The 24143-nt window shown below is 37.6% G+C and overlaps 2 protein-coding genes across 2 annotated transcripts; one reads left to right on the forward strand and one right to left on the reverse strand.

Moving 5' to 3' along the window:
* The first annotated feature begins 102 nt into the window (after positions 1 to 102).
* LOC145497278 (uncharacterized) lies at positions 103 to 5561 on the forward strand. Its single transcript, XM_081477104.1, has 6 exons — positions 103 to 211; positions 852 to 1061; positions 1490 to 2304; positions 2717 to 2825; positions 3737 to 3807; positions 4111 to 5561. The coding sequence occupies exons 1-6, from the start codon at positions 187 to 189 to the stop codon at positions 4186 to 4188; spliced, it is 1308 nt and encodes a 435-aa protein (XP_081333230.1). The 5' UTR covers positions 103 to 186; the 3' UTR covers positions 4189 to 5561.
* Positions 5562 to 5967: 406 nt separating this feature from the next.
* On the reverse strand, positions 5968 to 24141 carry LOC145497275 (bifunctional epoxide hydrolase 2-like). The gene is made up of 19 exons (XM_081477102.1): positions 24047 to 24141; positions 23877 to 23946; positions 19274 to 19433; positions 18318 to 18499; positions 17199 to 17321; positions 16771 to 16839; positions 15073 to 15168; positions 14753 to 14831; positions 14298 to 14332; positions 14131 to 14157; positions 11528 to 11613; positions 10730 to 10841; positions 10154 to 10228; positions 9396 to 9429; positions 8918 to 9020; positions 8661 to 8730; positions 8141 to 8221; positions 7530 to 7588; positions 5968 to 6982 (listed from the first exon to the last, which is right to left on the reverse strand). The coding sequence occupies exons 1-19, from the start codon at positions 24139 to 24141 to the stop codon at positions 6904 to 6906; spliced, it is 1635 nt and encodes a 544-aa protein (XP_081333228.1). The 3' UTR covers positions 5968 to 6903.
* Positions 24142 to 24143: the final 2 nt, after the last annotated feature.

A 24143-nucleotide genomic window follows, 5' to 3' on the forward strand; every position in this document is an offset into this window, starting at 1 on the left:
AGCACACATCCCTGTAAGCCTGGCTATAAGCATTTTATTTTTAGCATTGTAAAATTATCTTTCCGTGTTCGCAGTTTATTTCCACCTGTTTCCGCTTTCTACGACTTCCGGTACATGTGACGTCATAGGGTAGGGACACGTCACGAGTTTACGATCGATTACTTGAAATCGTTCGTTCCTCTGAAGATGCCGGGCGATCCTAGCCCTAGAGGTAAGTTTTATATCTCCTAAGCGGTACAGCCGTGTTTTGTTGCAGTGGATTTACAATCACAGAATACGATAGACAGGAATGTTCCTTCAAAGGCCGAAAGGTGCGGGGTTAATTCGAGTTTTATTGTCAATGAGTCAAACCGTACGCAATATGGCGCTGTCGGTCTTCAGAGTAACTCGAAATCGTTCAAGGCTCTCCTGGCTTTGATTTAGTTATGTCGTATCTTTCCTTTCCCATTGAACAAGAAGATATTTTATTTCCCTCTCTTGTAAGTGACTTACGTGATGTGATTCTAGTCAAGGTGAACAAACACAGAAATGCGACAGAACATTTTCATGGTCGAACGAACGTAACTTGCTAAATTGAAGGAATTCAAGCTGATCTGCGTCACATTAATTCTTTCATATTCAAGTTTTGAACTAATTTCTTTTAGCCAGGAATTATAATAATACTGTATCGTGTTCCCGCAGTAGTACTATAGAAAACTCTAAGGCAACAAAGAAAATATTTATACCCCGATCTAAATATTCATAACGTCAAAACACTGGAGGTAAATCCTTCTGAGCGCCAGAACCTTCGAAAACTTCGCGTACCTGTCTTGTGTACGGTTTTATAAACATGGTTTTCTCTGCTTCTTTAGCTTCTTCTGGCGGCATTATAGCCTACAATGGCGATTCTGCTCGTGGCTGGAACGACCCACCAACTTTTGCCTTCTCTAATAACAAAACCGGGAACAAGCCGAAGTTAGATTTGAGGAAGAGAGTTTCACACCAACAGGCTCTTCACGGGGGACAGTCACCATCGCCAAGTGTACAGGCATCCGTCGTTAGTAAAGACGATGTAGCTAATGGTTAGTGTAAGTTTAATAGTACGTTAAGATGAAGTGGAAAAGAAACTGTAAAGAAGCACTGACTTGGTTTTCCGATTGATAACGTAGAGCGCGTAAACTTGGTTTATATTGCACCGTAAAACTTCGGTGATGTTTGGGCTCAAGCAACTCAGTATTCAAATGAGTGGCGTATGAGTTTCCGGTGAACAGAACTTGTTAAGCGCTGTTCTGTTTCACCCTTTGATCGAGTTTTGATCAGTTGCACCTATGTTTACTGTACATCTTTATAGATGAGCATAAAATTTAATATCTTTGCCATGTTTGTAGATTGTCTTACAGATTGGTGGCGACAACAAGGAAATTTGTGTAAAACTTTATCGATGTCCCACCACGTTCTTAAAGTTAACGTGAAAAAATGCAGCAATCAATAATATTAATTTTGTTTTCAGGTGTAGCTGGTCTAAACCTCAATGGCTTCACACAACCTCTCTTCACACCACCCCCGCCAGTAACCACAACAGCTCCTGTTGTAAGCAATTTCTTGGGAGCTCCATCGATGCCAGCTGTGTTCACAAGGAGCATATCTACTCCTTCATTCACTGATGCTGCTACATCAAATGCCAGCCAAGCTGCTGTAAACTCCTCACAAGCCTTGAACTCGCCAACTGTTCATGCTAAGTCAACAGACAATCTTTCAGGGAATCTTGGACAACCTCTGTTTGATCTTAAAAATCATAGTTTTGAACCAGTAAGAACTGCACCATTACATAGCATCCGTTCAACAGCAGAAATAAGCGATCATTTAGATGATCATCACGACAGTCACAGCTCACCACAAGTATTTCATCCTATTGTACCACCTGTAACAACTGCTGCTGGCCCTCTCCTCGCTCAGCCATCCATCCCACCATTAGGTCATGTAACTCCCCCACCACCATTTCCATACCAGCCTCCAGTGGGTCACATAACACCTCCCCTATATCCAGTACATGGTCAGAGCCCCACTCCACCAGCAGTTGCTCCTAATGGGAATGGAGTGGTTAATCATTCTCCAGCTGGCCACAGTATGACTCCACCACCTCCCCCAGGGAATCATGTGACCCCACCAGCATCTCTGAGTGCCGGTAATACTCCTCGAAGTACCTCTCCCTCTGGCCAAGAGAAAAATGGTGACTCTGTCAATTCAATGGATGATCAAGAAGGATTGAAAGTGACCATGGATGCATTGCAGGATGTTGTTGACAAGCTTAAGGACACCTTAGAGGTTGGTCTATCAGATAGACAATGTAGTACATGTATGTTGCTGCTGTCAATCTAATGAACTCTGAGAAGTGTCTATTAGTGAGGATAAAAAGGTGAAAAAATATTAGGTTAGCTAAATTTTATGGCAGGTCCACACCAGCCCTAAGGTTGCCATATTCAGACCTGCCTTACCAAAAAGTGCATGTCTCTCTGTCTGTCTGTTTGTCTGTCTGTCTGTATGTATGTACGTGTATGTGCTTTTGGCCTGGTATGCATGCTTAAATCTTACTTTTATTTCTCTTGCATGCAAGATCAGCCTGTATATTGTGGACACCATTTTTCCAATTTAATGATATTATACAGGTCTGATGTTAATGTTCGTTGTCAATTACTTCCACTTGTAATGAGAAATGATTACATTGCTTAAATTGCAGAAAAGGGTTGCTGACGACATTGCAAGGAGGTTACAAGTAATGTCTCAGAATTGGACTAATGGCAAACTTAGTCCTGGTGTGAAGAGCAGAATGATAAAGCTTGCCAAAGGTAAAATTCAACGCCTTTGCCCTTTCACTTACAGCTCAATTCTTCTCAGCTATAACATCGATATAATACGGTGACAGTCACAGATATGATTTCAGGCAAGGAGTGCTTTTGATTAGTTAAATCAAATTTTTGTAGCTCAAGAGAGGGCTCATGGAGATAGAGTGTGTATTTTGGGAAGGTTTGCCTGGAGTGTCCAACCAAATAAAACAGGATGAGAGCATGTTACAACGTTGTAGTGATTAGAATATAGAAGGGCATGTATTTGAAAAGGGACTTATTGCATACCTTGGACTGTGAACTTTTGGTGAAGTGTACATACAAGCTAAGTGGCCTATCAGACTGGTGCTTATTGCCGGTTTCTGTAGCATGAAGCTACTAGGAGTATTTCTACTCTGCCTTGGATGAGATGCTAGTCTATGGCAGGGTTACCCCCAGCATTAAATTCATCGTTACCCAGTTATACACCTGGGCGGAGAGAGGCACTGTGAGAATAAAGTGTCTTGGCCAAGAACACAATGTCCCCAGCCATGGCTCGAACCCTGACCTTTCAATCCAGAGACAAGGGTACTAAACTTGAAGCCACTGCGCCTTCACCTTTGACTGGGTATTTATTGGACAGGGTGCTTATTGTAAATTATGAGGAGAGAGCTTGTTTTAATTGAATTATCACAGTATCAGAGTGGTCAAAAGTAGGTGGCAGCTGACAAAAATCACCATCTATCCATCTACTTCATGATCCCAGCCAGCTACTCTGCTGGTATAGTCTGATACTTAAGAAAAAGATGTCAAAACCCACCACCCACTCCTACAATAAAGTGGCCTACTACAAAACTTTGTGATGGCTCTGCAGTATATATATTTTTCTCACCATTTTTTCAGGCCTTCTCAGTTGTTTCTATCTTTTTCTTTAGCTCTAGATGATGGTAACGTTGATGAAGCACACCATATTCATATTTCCTTGATGGTAGACTTTGTTGCGGAAGTAAGTAAATTTGCTTATTGTTTTTGACGAGTCTAGCGCTGTAGACTGACAAGAGTTAAATTTAATTGAGGAGGATGGTTAGTAAAATTAATACTTTCCAAAAGTGTTGTTCAAAGTTGAAGGTCCATTAACCAGCTAGCACTTAGGCAGCCTCTATAATTAAGCCTCACTTCCAACACATTTAGTTCAAACAGGACCGTTTCATTTGGAACAGACTTACACATTAAATTATGTCTCAATAGTTCTGTCCTTATTCATATATATTAGTAAATTAAATCTGAATTTGATGTTGTCTCTTTTTAGGTAAATCAATGGATGGTAGCTGTCAAAAAATTGATCAATTTAGTCCGTTCATCTAGTGCATTTCCAACTCATTCCTGATGACAAAAGAATCAATATAATTTATATGAAATTAACATTAAGCGGTAATCATGTGGGAGAAATCTGAGGATTTGTGGATCCCAGGAATAAGTGATGACCTTTGAAGATTTTAGATGGACAGAACAAATGTGGCAAGACTTGGCGATGCTGTACAACATACTGCAAAGCAACATTCTGATAGTTTCAATTTATGAGTCAGGTCAGCTAGCATTATAGTAAATTAGAACCATTTACAGAATGTACAATGTAACATTTTAGTAGTATATCAATTTTCACTTCTAATGATATCTTGTGTTTTGAAAAGTCTGAACATTTTTCTGCCTACAGTATATAGTAACTCTTGGCTAAAAATCATCAATACTATTAAATAATACAATATTACTGTTTCAAATGGTAGCAATGTCAAAATGTTGTAGAGATATTTTATTTTCAAAAGATTGTGTCAAACAAAACTAGACATTTATTTTCTAAATAGAGATCTCAAAGAAGCACACAATCACTAATTTTTCATAACATTTGGTGAATATTGGGAGCTGACTTTTGTGGTCTATTGAGAGACATACAAAGGAAGGAGAATATTTGAGGAAATAGCTTCATCCAAAATTTGTTACTTCAAAATTTTTCTCTCTGCCCTAAAAATAGTCATAATTATTAGCAAACTGAACTATTTATTATTATGCCAGAAAGGAAAACAATGATTCACAAGAACTCTGTTTACTTGGAGTCAGAACAAAGAGTTAAACGTAAAATCAATATATTTATACTGTAGATAGTAAAAACTTGTTTTAGTGATTCACTGACACGTTCATTTCACAAAATTCAAACAGCATCTTTTACGATTTCTTAAATTCCAAGGCTAAATAATATGTTGAGTCTGCCTTTACAAAGAGCTGGGTCACACTGTTTGAAAAGTGATTTTATTTCTTTACAAATTAGTTTTATTAATAGCAATTAATTGAGAAATATAGAAAACCTATCAAATTGGTGTTTGGACGCAATCGTTGAGTCTGAAGAAGATGGAGACAGATTGCTACATCTTCAATTTCAAATGATCACAGGGGTGACCAAGCTCTTTACTGATAAGACCTGAAAGACCTTTCCCACATTCCACTTCCGTGCGTACAAACAACAATACCAAAGCAAGGTTGGGGTGGACATTTTCACACATCTTCTGTATTTTTGTCCACCCTGACCTCCACTCGGTGTCATTGTTTGTTGGAATGTAAGAAAGGCCTATTTTAACTGGAATAAAGGCTTGAAAGATACTGTTGGAATAAGATGTGTCTGACACACAATGTAAATAATAAAGGCAAGTGTATAAATGTATGATTTTATTAAAGGAGTGGTTCAATTTTAGTATGAGAAAGTACCATGTAGTAATAAAATAGCAACTCAAGACAAATCTCATTCGTTTAGTTTTTTAATCATTACCACCATTAAGTAATGACATACAATGGCTGTTGAATATTCTGTTCTTTTGGACTTGTACAAAAAATTCTAACCTTTGCAGCATTTCAAATAGTGCACGTGATACATTTTCTGTGGTTCAAATTTATTTTTCCAGGGTTAAGAAATTTAACTTTGTAGTTTGAATTTTATTTTAGTGTCTCGTATTCAGGGTCTTAGTCTGAAACAAAAGGAATAACAGTATTTAAATAACACAACAACAGCCACAGTTTTGCCTGTAGCATAAAAATGACAATTTGCAAGTTTATCTAATTTTACCGTAGAATTTCCAACCAACTTGCAAGAATAATAAGCATTGAGCTTGAGGAATGCGACTGCCTTTCTTTGTAGTTTGATGCACTTTCATTTGGGTTAACTTGACCTCATGCTATCACAAATGTTGCTTTCTGTAAAAACACGTGCACGTGCTGAAGATAAATGCAAAATCATTTATTTTTGCAAATGTATCTTAAATGTTAGACATATTAAAGGCTGAGTGGAAAAATGCTCAGTTTAGTGTCTTGTTACACAAAACATCTGTGATTCTAAACGTAAGGAATGAATTAAAACAACTGAAAAGACCAGAACTTCTGTTTTACTGTTTACAAAATGTTATGATGAACTTGAAAACACTGGCCTCAATAAACTTGGCAAAATGATTATCTATTTCCATTCTAGCCATCAAGTGTCACTGTTCTCAAGGACAGTGAAAAAAAATGATGTGACAAAATATTATCCATATGATCACGAGAAATATAATGCCCCTCATTCAACATTATTTTGTCTTTTTTCTCTTTTATTTCACCATTAATAACATTTCAGAACTAAATATAGCCTGATTCTCAGACAGTCCAAGTTGCTCTCAAGAAATGATGTGACAAAATATTATTCATATGGTCACAAAAAATATAATGGCCCTCATTCGACATTTTTTTTTTCTTTTATTTCACCATTAATAAGATTTCAGAACAGACAGTCCAAGTTGCTCTCAGAGAGACTGGTCACAAGCAACCTGGACTGTGAGAAATGGGCTAAACTAAATACAGATGTACAATTTAAAAATTTCCAAAATCACTAAATAGTCATAAGTTTGATTCTGTTTCCATTGATTGAAATTTGTTTTAATATAAAATAAATACAGCATAAACAAAATAACCTATAAACTGCAATGGCAAATCAGGGTCTTCTGTTAGAATGTATTTTGTGAAAATTTTGTGAAAAAAACCGTAACTTATTTCTTTCCCTGAAAAACAGCATTTCTTGAGGCTGTCACAACTTGGAATGATCAGAGTGTGTTGAGTGAACTTTGTTCAGCCACTCCACCATAATTCTGTTCAGTTCTAAAGGACTGGAAAAAAAAATACCCACACAGGTGTTAAGAATGAAGGGAATCATCAACTTGACAATAATCTTGACGTACCACAAAAAAACTAAAACAGTTGAAAAATGTTCAAAATATAGGGTGAAAACTAACCAAACTGCAAATGGTAAAGTTTCCTAGGAGATTTGCAACACTTCGCACTTTGCAAGTGAATATATGAAAGATTATATATTTGAACTGCGGAGAAAGAGGTCACGGGTTCAAATCCCATTCAGGCCTGAAATTTTTTCTTTTTTTTTTTCAGGCTTTGATTTCACAACTGCTTAAGTTGTGTGCATAACTGTTATGATCAATCATGTCTTCATACTTTGCACTTTTGTCAAGATCTATTGTTTGCATTCTTCAATGTTATTGGTTTACTTGGGAAAAAGATCACTATCCTTTGTTCTCAAGTAATGTTGTGATTGGTTAACTTTTTTCCATGTGGCCCGATTCAAGTATTCACACTGTAAGTATTCACAAATTTTATATCATTTGGTATCAGTAAATCCAAGGTAAAAACATTCTTCTATACCATTCTAGGGTTACCCAGTGTGATGCCTCTTCTATGTGTGCTCTGTCTAACTTGCAAATCTGAGAAAAAAAGTTGATACACAGGAAAATAATGATCAAAGTCTTATCTTTCTTACAAATCAAACAATGTATACTGAAGATGTGGCACAATACACAATGATTTATGGACCGTTGGAAAATCAACACAATATGGACGGATGTTAATGCCAGGAAACCATCACTCATATAATCAACAAGTTTATTTGTAGGAATTATTCAATCTGAAACATACAATTATGCAATATAATTACGAAACATTCCAGTATTTACAACACTCAGATTACAAAAAGTAGGTAATGAACCGACAGCACAAACTGAAAACTAGGACTTACTTCTGTCACAGGTTTCCCGTTAACATTGGACTCTGATCTTAGTGTAACTCTTAAAACTGGTTAGCAAACTGAAAACTGCGTGTACTTCTAGTGAAACGTGTGAGAACTGAACTGAAACCTAATGAGCCTAATATATGAAACGACTAAAAGTGTCAATCAAATTGTTTGCAATCATTGTCAATCATTAATAATGTTTTGTCACAGTAACAATTTAATTTTAAAATAATATTGTTTTCTTTACCCACTGGTCCATTTTTGCACAGAATTGTGGTCTAATAAGACCATCTTTTCCTGTAGTAATCATCAAGCTCGGTTGTTGTACCTGCCAAGACAGCAAAAGGAACACAACACACTTTAAGTCAGGTTAACTATAATATAGCCTTGACAGGTATTGGCATTTAATTTCTCCCAAATATGTCAGTGCAGAGTCAAACATTCTGGTTACAAGAAAATAGTAACTCATCACTTAAATTCATGGTCGTGAGCATCAGGTCATGAGTAGTTTTCAATTGAGTGTTGTGAAACCAATTAGACTACATGTACTCAGCTAATCTGAAAACATAGTAAAAACCAGTACCAAAGTATACATAATTCTTTATTAAAGCCTGATTACTTTCGACACTCAGTTGAAAACCGCCTGACTCTATTTATAGATAACAGTCTATTTATACATAATAGCTCTCAAAATTGATCAAACCCTCTCCATACCCATGGAAGGGGAAGAGATGTACTCAAAAATATAACAATGACACAGAAGTCACCTTGCGCCCAGCCATCTTGCAGTTCCATTGCCAATCTTTTTCCATTGTCCTGTACCAATTTAGAGGTCCTCTAGATGGAGAGAGGACAAAAAAGCTGCTATAAAAAGTGTTCTTAGTTATTTCCAAATATTGTTTTTCACATTAAATTTTTTATCCCAGCTTCATAAACTGCTGCTGTTAAACATTTACATGTGGGAGTCAGAATTGTAGCTGACTGACTAAAGAAGCCCTTATTATAAGCCCAGAACTTTCCTAACCTGAATCCTGTCTTGTTGTACATCTCAACAAAGTACTTCAAGCTGTCGTCAGTCAGTATCCAGCTTCTGTTGACTTTATCTGGAAGCCCAGTAAACATTCCACCTGAAACATTAGAAAAGATCTTGGGCATGATTACTGACTTTGTCACAGAGCAGGAAAAGAAAATCTCTGGTCATTCATTTCACTGCCTGGTAAAAGCCTGCAAGGGTTTCTTCTATCAGTTTCCCTCCCTTATTTTTGTCACAATTCATATTGTAAATGATTTTAAACATGGGTAAATAAACAATCAATCAATCAAATAGTTTTCTGTTAGTAGTTTTCTGCTAGTTATCCAGCCTTCAAACAACCGGGACCTTGCCGGTGGATAGCGTTATTCACCCAGGCCAGAACATTTGCTTATTATAAATAGCTGCATATGAAATTACTAGAGACTACAGCACTCTTTCAATTATATCACTAATAGAAATCAATACCCACCTCTTTCTAGTACATCAGCAGTACTTAAACGAAGCTGTTCAAATGAAATTCAAAACAATATTTAATGTTCATAACATAACAAATAGTGATTAGCTGTTAACGAGCTACTTCCAGCAAGCTGTTTCAAGAAAATATTGATTTCATAGCCACCCCAAGGAAGAATATCAGAAATAAGGAGAGTATTATCCAAAACTGGAATTTCCAAGGGGGTGGGGGTTTGGGGGTGGGGGGATGAGTTTCAAACAAGAAAACCCTCTGTGAAAGAGTGTGTGTGGGAATGGATATTTTCTGCAACTACACATTGAAAGAGCTATGCCACACCATTCTGATGTGCAATTTAAGTCTTCCCAAACTAAGAACATGCATAATTTATTAGTAAAATAGTAAATGGTTTGAACCCAAGAGTATCAGTAGTTCATAATTATACCATGGTTGTCCGGGTGAGGGTACATGTAGTTCTGAAAAGAACTGTTGTTGGTGACTGAAGTTTCGACAACCTGACCGGAAGTCATCTTCAGAGTCAAGTGAATAGTGTTTGTCAGTGGATGGTGTTATAAGTCTGGTCTGTTGAAAGTGAATGGTCAGTGTTTTAAACCATAACTATTGGTAAACTCACAAATTTTCATTTTGTTCTGCAAAAAAATAAAATAAAATTCATACTGGTATATAAAGTTGTTTCAATAATTCCCTACAGTAATGTACCAGTACATTAAAATAAGCAATAAAATCAAGTTCCATTTTTCAAAATAATGTCTCACCATATCTTTAGCACCTCTCATTAACAGGATGAATGATCTTTCTATGTCCCTCTCAAGTTCTTGCTCTGCAACACCCTGACAGAAATTTGACATGAATCCCAAATGAGGTAAAGGTAAAGTTTGCATACAAGCCAAGTGGCCCATCATCTTGCTTTCTGTAGCATGAAGCAACTAGGAGTATTTCCTCTCCCCCCCAGATGGGATGCTAGTCCATCACAGGGTTACCCCCAGCATTAAATTCACCAGTACCCATTTACACACCTGGGTGGAGAGAGGCACTGTGAGAGTACAGTGTCTTGCCGGCCAAGAACACAACACAATGTTTCTGGCCAGAGCTCAAACCCGGACTGCTTGATCTGGAGGCCAGCACATTCACCTAGAGGCCATCTCCCCTCCAAACCAACAGTCATCTGGACATACTACAGTACTTTAAGAGAGACTAAAATGTAAATTCCCTATTGATATTAATGATATTCAATAAAAATAATAACTAATTTCAACATGGGTTACACTTGCCAAGTGTTAAATCCTGAGTGCCTGTATTATTAAATAAATATTGACTGTTTCTCAACTGACCTCCTTATGAAAATAAAGCTGATATTGAAATATCCCTGGGTTTGCCTGCAATCTCTCCAGTGGGTTAATATTAGGAAAAGTAGGTATAAAGGGAGTCATATTTATCACAGCTCTGAAAATAGGAGGAACGACATTCATTCATTAATTTGGTAACTATTAATTAAGGAACCCTACTTTACAAACTACAGAGGAACAACTACCAGTGGCTTACTTAACGATGTGCCCATGATGGGCCCAGGTTGTTCAAACCCTGATTACATGTAAGCTAACCCAGGATTAGCAAGAATTTTCATTTAAGTTTTGTAACTTTGCAGTGCTCAAGGTTTTCTGTTTAAATTGTTTGGCCTTCTGTTTTGGGTTTGAATAAGCTCAACCTACAAAAAACATAAGCTACGAAAAACATTTTAATTTATACAAGAAAAATTTAGACTTCTGTTAACTTTTAATCCTACGTTAGCATAACTGACTTAACCTACATGTTTATAGACAAGTGGTTTTTGGTCTAAAGCTCAATACTCAGTGATAACTTCTCCAAAATTAACCCTCTTGATAGACTCTTCAATAATGCAGGCCCACACTTACTATAGTCCTTACAGGGTCTCCCCAGTACAAATTATCTTTGATGTCTGTTAATAATAACATCTGATGCCAAAACAGTATGTAGCATATTTTCTATAGGTAGCAACATCTGTCACTGCTATTTAATAACTTACAAAATAATGTTAAATTATATTAAAAAATGGGCTATTTGTATTATAAATATTTACTAAACTGTACACAATTAGGAAAGTTACTTACAGAATCCGTTCAGGATAATGAAGACTTAGGTCCCACGCAATAAATCCACCAAGATCACGACCCACTATTGTAGCTTGTTGTATATACTAATTGAACATAAATGAGTAGCACTTAGACATCATGTGGCCCTTTGACAGCTTTGCAATCCCTTAACATTCTTGCCATTCAATTGAATCTCCCAGAGAATTCGTAAAATAGCATTTCAGAGCCTCTCAAATTCAAAATGTTCTTGGGAAGCATGCCCTCAGACCTCCCTAGATATGGTTGGCGAAATGGTGCAAAATTCACAAAGTTTATATTCATTCACATTTAATGTTGTTATTATTATTCACGAATATATTTATTCACATTCAGCAACTAAATTTATATTCAAGAGATATACTAATTCACATTTAACGACGTATTTTGTATTCACGAATATATTTACTCACATTTACGGGATGTATTCATTCACATTCAACGGTTTATATTCATTCACATTCACGATCGAAATATTGGTTTAACACGGTGCAATATTCATTCAACATTTTCTGCGCACCGCCTTCGCGCATCATTAGGTCCCAGCTCACGCTCTACAATTTCTGAACGCAATATGGCGGACGAAGGAAGCCTTATTATATGAAGGGGTAGAACAAAGACAAACGACCCCAAACATACACAACTGAACATAAACATTACATGGGCTAGAGGAGATAACAGACTGCTCGATGATTTCGGATGAGCAAGTAGATAATCTCGTACAACGTTTTATGAGTGATCATGGGACTTTGCTCGGGTATTCCTTGGTGACCGGACATCTTCGATCATTATAGGTCTCAGGGTTCAACGGGATGGAATCAGGGAGAGTATTGACCGCGTTGACCCTGGAAACTCTAGAATCCGTTGGGCTGTCGTAATTTCTAGGAGAGCATATTCTGTGGCTGCTCCAAATAGCTTGTGGCATATTGACGGACACCATAGCCTGGTTACTGTCATGCATGGGGGTATTGATGATTTTCCTTTAATTAACCTTTAATCTTTAACAAGGTACTCCTAAAACAATGTAAAAAAAAAAACTATACTAGCGTTGTTGTTGTGGTTTTTTTTGTTTAAATGTTCTACTAATAACAGAACTGTAGCATTGTCCTAGATTTGTTTCCCTCAGCGACGCAAAGGTTTGAGTGGCCATCAAGGGTGCGAAGTGGTCATAGGGGTGAAAATGTGAGGGTGTCTTACGACAGCCCAGCTGATTCTAGAGTCTCCAGGGTCGACATGGCCAATACTCTCCCTCTTCCATCCCGTTGACTGATCACTCATCATGAAACGTTCTACGAGATTGTCTAGTTGCTCATGCGAAATCATCGAGAAGCCCGTACTCCACAATACGACGTTTCAATGTCCACCTTGAAACAAGAAGCATTTGAGCTTTGTCCACGTGAAACCCGACGATCTTTGTTGCAGAAGGAAAATAAAAATTAGAATTAAAATATTTAGAGAGGAAGAGCGGGCTTTCATTCAGACCCTCTATCCTGGTCGAATTGGGATTTGGAGATGCTGTTTTTTTGTGAGGGGAGGAAAACCGGAGCACCCGGATAAAACCCTCGAGCAAGGCAAGAACCAACCACAAACTCATCGCCGGGTCAAACTGGTGGGAGGCGAGGGTCACCACTGCGCCATCTCTGCTCCCCAAGAACTACCTCCGATATTGAATATCGAGTTCGGAAGACCTCAGGGCTGGTCACAGAATACACTGCAAGGTTTGTGCAGTTTGATGAGTCGTGTCGTATCCATTCTCCATGCAAAAGACATATATTTCCCAGTATTTCATTCAGTACTGCCCTATGATACTGACGAAAGGTAGTAATTGCTGGAGAGCTACACTCGAGCCTTATTTGGATGTTCTCTCTCAATCCTACTTCCGCGGTGTTCCATTCCCCTTTGCACTCTTGTAGGAGATCGAAAGTTCCTGCCAATGTAACATTTGTGTTTGGGGTCTTTGGTCTTTGTTCTACCCCTTCATATAATAAGGCTTCCTTCGTCCGCCATATTGCGTTCAGAAATTGTAGAGCGTGATCTGGGACCTAATGATGCGCGAAGACGGTGCGCAGAAAATGTTGAATTAATATTGCACCGTGTTGAACCAATATTTCGATCGTGAATGTGAATGAATATAAACCGTTGAATGTGAATGAATACATCCCGTAAATGTGAGTAAATATATTCGTGAATACGAAATACGTCGTTAAATGTGAATTAGTATATTTCTTGAATATAAATTTAGTTGTTGAATGTGAATAAATATATTCGTGAATAATAATAACAACATTAAATGTGAATGAATATAAACTTTGTGAATTTTGCACCATTTCGCCAACCATACCTAGAGGCTTGGCCCTAAATTGGCACTCAAATTGGTGTCAGCCATCTACTTCATGTAACAAGCCCTCTACTCCCTAAGTGTTTAGACCAAGAGCACAACAAACCCAGCCAGGCCTCCAACATTGTTAATTATTAACTAACTGAAAGTTTCTCTTACTGGTAGTATATCAAGGTAACAAGAAAGTCATCAATGAAAATAATAAATAATAAATTATTAATGATGATAATGATAATAATGGACTTACCAGTGAATTCATAAGGGCGATGACATCCTATGGGGAAAAGATCATGGCAAATTAAAGGCATGAACATCTTGCTGAGATCCTTTTGTTTACAAGTAAATTCAAGGCTTGTAACTTCTGTCATTCAATTATGAATTATTTGATACCATTACTAAAGAGAAAACACTTACAGCACACACTTTTTCATGGCCATAAGCATCGATTTCTGAAAATGTTGCACAAGTAATCAGAAAGATAATAATACAGCTGAAATTAATATTTGAGAAAATTAACAAGACAATGCACATACAATCATGAACTCTTTTTCAAGGTCTGGAAGCATAGATAGAACACTATAATTTTAGTTACTAAAATTGTATTGGATCAATCACAGGTTTATTTTTTGCCATGCCGTCATGTTTTGTTGTTGTTGTTGTTGTTGTTGTTGATTTGGGGAGGTTGTGGATCATGATCAATGTAAGTCTGGTAAACATACTTAGCTTAATAAGTCTAAGAACATTAATTTTGACAAATGTAATTATTAAATGCATAGATATTCCATCAAGGAAGGTAAAAAAAAATCAAATTTAATTCAATTGAAACATTTCCAAATCAAATAAAAATTTAAACCTCAGCAAACACATACCATGTGGACTGGAGGTCTGTCCCATTCCTCGTAGATCTGGTGCTATTACTCTGTAGCCAGCAATTGCAAGAGCTGTGATCTAACCAACACAATCAGCACCTTTACTCAAGAGTTATTTCCCCACATTTCCTATTAAACTGCTTGGATTTCAACTATCTGTGTTACATGTAGGAAATGTCATGAAACACTGCCTCGTGTATTAAATATTAAAAGTTACTTGAAAAATAAAAAAAGGCAAATTGTTGTCAGTGATGACTTTTAAAATCCATCGAGATTGGTCTAAATGGAATATTTTATTAACTGCACAATTATTGAAATACCTGGTATTTCCAAATATACCATAATTCAGGGAAGCCGTGAAGCAGAATGACAACAGGTCCATGCCCCATCTCCACATAATGCATCCTGATGCCTGTCTACAAATAACACACTTTCAGTTAGTCCATGTGGCAAGCAGCAACCCTTGGAACTTATCATGTCTGTGTTTATCATCACTCTCTTGAGAAGATGCAGGGAGTTACTTGTAAGGAGTGTAACATTATTTATAAATGCTCATAACCTTGATCTACATTGATGGAAAGTTGGTGGTGTGTTGGACTGCATGATCTTTAAGTCATGTCCTTTGACAAGAGAGTGGCTCTCATGGTGGATAAACTAGTAGTAATCAGAGATTATGAGAGTGGGTTCGACACCCTTACTTTAATATATATACCTTAAATAAATGATTTCACTAGCTGACTTTCAACCTTTGCCTATTGCTAAAATCAACATTTTTCAGCAGCAACCACAGTTTTACAGTCAGACATGCATAGTGTCAAAGTCCATGCTAGTGAAGAGGTCACGATTTGTTGATATGTTGCATGTCACCGCCAGTTTCTGTAGACTCACAAGTTTCATAGAATATTTAAATTACGTACATTATTCTAAGCTGGAAGCACAAATTTAAGCTAGCATTTGCAATTGTGTGCTCGTTCATCGTAAACAAACTCCGTGCGACTAATTGTAGTATTTTCCCTGATGAATAAAGTAGACCTTTGGATCTTGTCTACAGAGTACTTTTCCATCGATTCCAAACAATAAAATTTCAACCAGATAAAGACTGAGCTATCTGTCGCGACTGGAACTAATCAACAAATGTAATCAAAATCCAGCTGTTCCCACACTTAACATCCGAAAGCCAAGTTGTGTTAATAGACAAGGACAATTCCCTCAGATTTCGATTAATGCTACCGTCGAAGCATTTAAATTCACCAAAATGTAATGCTGAGTGCACATAATAGCGAAGCGTACAGCGACTGAATGGAAAGAAGTCAAAGATCCAGCAGAAAGAGGAGCTCACATGGCCTGCTCACACACTCACATGTTTGCCACATGTCTTATCACATGTCTTAGCATTAAACAGTACCAGTTTCCTGGCCGTGACATGCCTCTGTGAAAATCAAGCGGGCTGGCCATTTTGGTTTCCTTACAGGAATGTGGATTTTTCTGCATATAACCGTGCAAAGGGAAACCAACTCTAGAAAGCCACAGGTCAAAATTAGGTTTGCGTTCTTCAAATGCAATTATCCACCCAGGATTATATACTTATTACAATACGTGGGTACTGGTGAGTTGTGATGCATTAGTACACTGTAAGGGTGGTTTTCAATGGTGTCGAAAAACCTTACATAATGTAATCACTCTAGTAAGTCACTATGGACACAGAAAATCCAGTGAACCAAGTGAACATACCAATAGGTGATGTGAAGCAGGGGAAATTTTTGCAAGCAAGTCATGATTGGCTTTGGTTTTACCTCTGACTGGGTGATAAAGTGCTGCAAGTTTATTTTTTAGCCAATTGCTTTGCATATATAGTGATTCAGAATAGATTAAAGTGAACGCAAGTTATTCTTGATACTCAAGTAAACACAACTGGGTATTATACAACAGACACCACTGGTTGAAATATGAGACAGAGTCTCACATGCAAGTAGTATCGTTAGTCAATTTTAAAGAGAGTATTTAAGAATTACTTGAACCTTAAGATTGACATAGCAGTGAACTGCATCATGGACTGAACATGGTTCAACAACATGCTGCTGGAAAATCTGAAATAATAACAAGAAGAAGCCCAGATTCATTATGATATCTTGAATAGCTAATAACTTCTCTTAAGAACTGGCCTATGGCTGACTAGTAGACAACACCAATGAGCAACCAAGGGACAAATTAAAAAAAGAGGCCATGCACACACAGATGCAGGGATGCCTGCAACTGCCCAATACCAGGGCTGTAGCCAGGTAATGCACATTGTTAAAATTCCTAGGTACTTCAGGTAGTTATCATGACTATAAACAACAAGAGGCAAGACTGCCCTGCTTTGTCTGTTACTTAAAGCTACGATCCTGAATGCATGGATCCATAGAGAGAGGGAAGGAAGGAATCATTCCAATTGAATGAAACTTACATCAATTCCTGTTACTTTCTGCAGGTCCTTCAAAGCTGTAATCGGATTCTTCACCAGAATTGTTGTCATTCCCATCTCCCTGGCTGGTTTGAGATTTTGAGATGAATCATCTAGAAATATAACCTGGTACAAAAAATATAATATTTCTTCTTTCACTGATTATTTTATAAGTGTTACTGAACAAAAATATATCCTGATAAATTAACCATGACACATCGTTGCAGCACTTTTCATCCCTTGCTGTGACAACCCCGGTTATCATAAAGTTCTACCTTCACTCTAACACACTGACAAGTTGATATCTGTTGGGTTACCCAGGAAGAGTAATCTGACCTAATACACATAACTGCCAGCTTTTTACATTTATTTAGTAGGTAGGTGAAGTCTGCATACGAGCCATGTGGCCCATCAGGCTGGAGCTTATCCCAGTTTCTGTAGCATGAAGCGACTAGGAGTATTTCTACTCCCCCTGGATGGGATGCTAGTCCATCACAGAGTTACCCCAGCATTTAATTCGCTGGTACCCATTTATACACCTGGGTGGAGAGAGGTACTGTGAGTGTAAAGTGTCTTGCCCAAGAACACAATACAATATCATCGGCCAGGACTTAAACCAGGACGACTCGATCCAGAGACAAGTGCACTAACCACGAGGCCACCACGCCACCCACACATTTAGTACAGCTTATTTAGTACAACTTAAATGATATATAATATGCAGTTAAACACTCATCAAGACATTTTCACAACTTTCCAACACAAAAAAATATCAAAATATGTCATACAATAATATTAGTTAAATATAATTGTGTTGCTCCAGAAAATATCCATGGGTAACCCCATAGAAGGTTATGGTTTGAGCCTCCCACCCCTTCAGAAATTACAGTTTAGCTTTTAATTATACTTTACTGTAAACATATTGGCCTTTAAGACGCTCCACCACCTCAGACCCTCCCTGGGGTGGGCATCAATGGATACTTTCCAGACCTGTACAATGATTGTATTACACCAGGCTAAGGCCAGCTCTCACATATGGCACACGACCTTCAAGGCAAACATTTTCCCCTCTGGCCCTCTGAGCCAGTCAATAATAAATGCATTTTTACTCTAGTTACACACCTCTGAGGGCTTGACATTCATCTTTGAGCAGACATGAGTATAAATATCAGGATCAGGCTTGCTAAGTCCAAGTTTGGATGATTCAAACACCTCATTAAAATAATGGAATAAGGATTGAAATAACTTGAAGTTCTTTCCTGTGTCATTGGTCCAGTTATTTGTCAGAACACAGGTTTTGATACCTGAAATTATCACAAAATGCCATATTGGTATCAGTCAATAATATTAAAATCTAATGATATTAATCTAATCATAATGATCTAATCATGAATTTCTTTAAAAAGGGATGGTTTCATGGTTTGGTACATCTGGTATCTCCTTTGTATTGACATATCTTGAGGTTCATCAATTACAGCTGTACCCTCAGTTAACCTACCAGACAATCAAAGCTACCATATAAATAATTTAAAATCATTTTATCAAGTAAAATTGATAAAATATAAATTAATAAAACCTACTTTCATACTTGTTGGATGTTGGATGTTGGATGTTGAATGTTGTACTGTTAATTTGATCATGTTTACTGTAGGTGGTGTCAGCCGACACTATCAACTGATGTGAACACTCAGTTGATAAGTCAGCCAAGTAACAACCTTGTTTCAGCCAAGTGTCCACCGATACATCGCCAATATATCGGCCGACAGACAGTGGGGTGTCAGTTGAGTGTCAGTCGAGTGTCAGTTGGGTATTGGTTTATAATCAGCCGATATATGTATCAGTCGAATGTCGGTCAAGTAATGGCCGACATATCAGCGAATACTCAACTGACACTTGACCAATATTCAACCGATACCCAACCAACACTCGACCGACTGTCTGCCGATACTGTATATCAGCCATGTATCGACCAAGTGTTGACTGATACTCAGCCGACGTATTGACCGAGCGTCTGTCAATATATCGGTCCATAGTGTCGTCCAACACTACCCATAGTAAACATAATCCATTTCATGTACCATGTTTCCTTAGAGCAGTTGCTACATTCAGCATTTCTGGGATAACTTTTGCTGTTGACATGTATTCATCCATGATTTCTTGGAATCTTATCTCTTTACAGTGATCGTATCCTTGTTGGGAAGCATGCTCTCTGTAAATAGCGTCCATTTCAGAGTAGAACTATATATATTAAAAGAAGAAATACTGAATCAGCACACTACTGAATTGGGCCACAAAAACCTGGCTGTATTAATGGGCTGGCCGTATTAAAGGGGTTTCTTGTATAAGACAATAACTGACTGAGCTATTGTTTGGGCCAGAATGAAGTACCATAATAACGAGGTGACCATATTAACAGGGTTGCCATAAGGTAGGGTTCCACTGGAAGGTGTATTTTGCAGGTTGCAGGTTGCAGATTGCAGGTTTATATGGGCTGCAGGTCGCAGTAAATTCAACCAGATGTTGAAAGTTCCAGAAGTGTATTGGTAAATAGTTAATAGAGAGGTTAAGCATGACGTTAACAGCAGACGGCAAACGGCAAAGGCAACTTCCGATTTTGAGTTCTTTTCTTCTAATCTGTAATTAAAGCTCACAAAAATGGAATAACGTCTACTACTATTCATTGCAAATACAAATAATTTCACTCTACTGTACACACAGCTGAAGAGAGACGGCAAAAATGAAATTTTTGCCGTTTGCCGTTTGCCGTAAACGTCATGCTTAACCTCTCTAATAATAAACTCCCCACGTGCTTGGGTTGCTGTTTATATTTGTGTTATTTGATTCACATTCAGGTCAGCAAAGAATGTACACGAATGTCCGGGAAATTTAAATAACTTTATGCTAATTATTTTTGAGATCAACAAGGTTACAACAATCGTGAACTTGAATGTTCAGTTGCTGAACCAGGGGGGGCTGGCAGCTACCTTTGATCTCGCCGCTTTTCTGGTTCCTATGATTGCCCCAGTAAAGAAATCTGTCAATCATTTGAGAACTGTAACGAGCATTCGCATAACGCAAAAATATCGCAACTAAACTGAAACATGTTTTGCCGCCATTTTTGTTCAGGATTCGCCTTCCATTCGATAACTTTTTATTCGCTGTTAGCAATTTACGACAGCTCTGAGACAATCAGGATTAAGGGAATGAAGGACCAGCTTTGTGCTATTTTCCTGGCAAGCGTGGTTGCATTCTTGGTTGCCTGGAGATGTTTCCCTGTCTCAGGAAGAGAACGAAGCTGAAGTTTTTATTTTGCCGTGGAAATTTCAAGGTTTATTACCTTCCATCTTCGCATCGACCAATTATTCTTCTCTAATTTCTGTGGAAAATAGCGATGTCGAACTGTTTCATGTCTGTCATTCAAGATATATCGCAAAGCCTCCGAACGTAAGTCTTTAAAATATTCTCAACTGTTCAGAGCTGTACATTTAAACTGGAGCTTACATTAAACAAGCTTTTCTGTCTTAAGTTTTTTTCCGTCTTAACTTACTCTCTTATGAAAGACTGCATTTATTTTATGATTTTCCTGTAATATGTTGAGTCTGACCACTTTTTTTCGAGTAATTTAAATCATGAAACTTGAAGGCAGTTGTAGATCAGTCAACAACATTGGAAATAGCTACTGGTTTGCATGTCTCGATAATACAGTGATAAATTATACAGGTTTTGAAACCTCCATCCTTTACTGTTCAATACCAATGTGAACTTGCAAATTGGAAATCATTTTTCTGCTTCTGCATATGGGAATGTCCAAAATGGACTATTTGCTATGCACAGACTCAATGTGAACCCTTACTAGGTTGAGGCATTTCATTTACAAGTTATTGACCCGTGAAAATAAAGAAAGCAGCTGCTCACATGCTTTGGCATGATTTGTACTGGTGATAAGCATCAATTTTATTTGTGTGGTGAGAGAAAGCTCTGTAATACTTCTGGATATCAAAATCGGGCTGCCATATACTCACCCAGGGAAGGCAAATAGCCATGTTACCTGTAGTTGAGTGCTAGTAATGAGGGAGGCAGGTAAAATGGTCATTCATCCAGACAACTAACTTTAACTTGGGCAAACCTGAGTCAACAGAACCTCCACGATATTTGAAATAGGCCAATCTTGAGACTTGGCTTTAGCGCTTTCGAGAATAACAAGAAAAGACATCAAGTGCAGGGATCGGTAACAGTCATTTAGCCCCCAAGTCTATTAGCCCCTAACCATTTAAACCCCAACCAGAAGTTGATAAGCCCCCATCCAGAAATTAAAAAAACTGTATATTTCTTGTTTTTTAAGCATGAGTAAGGGGCTAATCAACTTGTGGTTGGGGCTAACTGGCTAGGGGCTAATCAAATGACCAGTAACCAAAGGATCAGGTTTGTTTTATTCCTCTAAGGCAAAAAGATGAAAAGGATGTTAATATATCAAATTTGGTCTTAAGTGTTGATTATCAGTGGCTTGTTCCTGTAAAGGAAGGTTAGCTAAATAAGACAATAAGGAAGACTAAAAGTAATATAAAGTCAGATGAATAAAGTTTTTAATAGTACTTGTCTTGAATAACAATTCTTAGTGCAAGAGCGGAGCATGAACCCTTTGAAAAGTGATTGAGAGGTGGCATAAAAAATTAGTGCCAGGGAAAGGGCTACAGAAAGAGCAACAAAATGTGGTGGTAAAGTCTAACTTCCTACATACTCTCCATTTCAACGACTTGACTGGACCCATTATTTAAGCCGTTAAGTCAAGAATACCAAAACAAAAGTCTAAGGATGACTATGAAGAAACAAAAACAATCAACGACACAATTATTGTTGTAAACAAAGAGATGGTGATGAATTCTCAATTCTGCCAATGGACCTATCCAGTATTCACTTTCATAAATAATACCAAAATGCTTTGCCTGAAACTGAAACAGTCCTTTTGTAGTAACATAACAGAAACGCGCCATATGAAACCTGCTTTAACCCTGTCAGTTAAACGCAAACAAAAAGGGTCACGGAGCTGTTAAGCTGTTCAAAATAAGCAACCCTTACAATCAGGGAGTCCGAAAATATAGAAATACTTCAGTTTATCCCATTGATAGGACACCGCTACAAAAAATGCTCAAATGAAATACCCATCGCTGCAATCTGGCTCACACTGTGGAGTTCCCGCTCGCAGGTTTACGTTGGAATATTTATCCCCGATGACTCAATCAAAATGTTCAAGATTTAGATGTAGGGTAACTGGAGCTTTTTCTTAGATGTTTGACCGTGAAATATGCAGGACGTTTACAAAACTTTACAAACGCATCCCACTCACGGAAGTCTGCCATGTTTGTTTTCCACAAACCAGTACTTAGTCTCGCTCGGCCAAATTTCTTAACTGGGGCGATCATAGAAACTCGGTTCCACGCCTCGCTGCTTGCCCCCCCTGTGCTGAACATTGCAAGGTTAAATTTGTAAAAAGTCCAAGTTCTGAGGTAATCAAAGTAGTGCTGATTATTTAAAAAGTAATTAGAATGTCTAGAATGTAATAAATAAATGTAATAAAGTTCACGTTCATGACAAAAGTTCAGCACTATTGTAGTTCGGAACTATTCAGGACATTTAAGACATTCATAACCTGTACGTACATTCATATTCCCTCAAGTTTGCTCAAGTTTGTGTGTGTTTGCTGTGTATTATTACTATTGTTATTATTATTATTATTTTATTATTATTATTATAATTACTATTATTATCATTATTATTATTATCATTATATTTATTTGTCCTGTAACCTGCAACCTGCAACCTGCAAATTACACCCTTTGGGGTTCCACACTGTATCTGGATCTCTTCCAGCCTCTGGTGAGTATGAAGATCACCCAACTCAGTCTTATTATATATGTGCAACCTCATTTAAAGGTTTTTTGTATACAAAGAAACTTAGGAAATTCTGGTAAGACTCATTAAATCCTTTACTTGCATTTCCTCGACACTGTTTATTATTTTCTAATAAGCCATTCATGGAGCTCTTAAGCCTCACACGTTGAAGACAGTTCAATTTTTTAAAAAAATGTTCAACTGGGGAAGTGGAGAATTGGTCAAAGCTGTCAGCTGACAGATGATCGATACACTTGCTTAATTTGAGATCTGCAAACTATACTGATAGCTGAAAATTGAGCTGAAATTTCAAAATAACAGAATTGCATTGGGTGTATACCAAATCAAATTGCAGTAATAATATTGGTGAGAGCTCTGCATTTGTCCAGAACCAGGGTAGCCTCCTGCGCAGATGTTCTTTGGGCTCATCACGCAATCTTCCTCTAGGGCAGAAAGATTACATGACGAACCTAAAGAGTGTCTGCGTAGGAGTCTAGAACCAGGGCTGTCAGGAAGTTTGTGAAGTAGACGGTTTTATTGTTGGAGAAAGGGGCTAGCAATTTTTTGCCATCTGTCTGCAATAAACCAGATGATATAATCAAGCAGAGTAGCTGGCCAAAATAATGATGTAGATCTTAGTTGTTGACACGTAGCACCTGGTTACTTTTAAGAACCCTGCTAAACAGCAAACAAAAAGTCAAATCACAAATTTATATTCAGTCCTATTAATATATTATATCAAACTGAGTTCTACTAAGAATAAAGCAGGCTGAATAAAGATACAGAACATACCTGAGAAAGGGATACTTGTCCAGTGTCAAGTTTCTTTGCATTGCTTATAAAGCTTTTAAGAACAAAGTCACTGCAAATTTTGAGGAGATCAGAAAACTGTAAGCTTATCAGTAGAACTTCCCAGTGGAAGCTGTCACTCCGTTCAGACTTTAAATATTGTCTCAATCTACCTTGGAATTCCTTTTTCCCATGAATACTTCTGAAACGCAAAGATAGGACTTGTGATTATGACACCCCCAAGGTCAAAGATAACGAGCTTTATCATTT

Source organism: Orbicella franksi, chromosome 9, assembly GCF_964199315.1.
Source record: "Orbicella franksi chromosome 9, jaOrbFran1.1, whole genome shotgun sequence".
In the NCBI taxonomy this organism is placed as follows: Eukaryota; Metazoa; Cnidaria; class Anthozoa; order Scleractinia; family Merulinidae; genus Orbicella; species Orbicella franksi.

Bases quoted from the DNA above. Each gene is read 5' to 3' on its own strand.
- LOC145497275 (XM_081477102.1), bottom strand. From the start codon at position 24,141: ATGATAAAGCTCGTTATCTTTGACCTTGGGGGTGTCATAATCACAAGT. The intron at 16,840-17,198 runs GTAAGTTTCATT...TTATTATTTCAG, and splicing joins AGAAAGTAACAGGAATTGAT to ATTTTCCAGCAGCATGTTGT. The intron at 9,430-10,153 runs GTGAGACATTAT...TCATTTGAACAG, and splicing joins TGAGAGGTGCTAAAGATATG to CTTCGTTTAAGTACTGCTGA.
- LOC145497278 (XM_081477104.1), top strand. From the start codon at position 187: ATGCCGGGCGATCCTAGCCCTAGAG. The intron at 2,305-2,716 runs GTTGGTCTATCA...CTTAAATTGCAG, and splicing joins AGCTTAAGGACACCTTAGAG to AAAAGGGTTGCTGACGACAT. The intron at 2,826-3,736 runs GTAAAATTCAAC...CTTTTTCTTTAG, and splicing joins AATGATAAAGCTTGCCAAAG to CTCTAGATGATGGTAACGTT.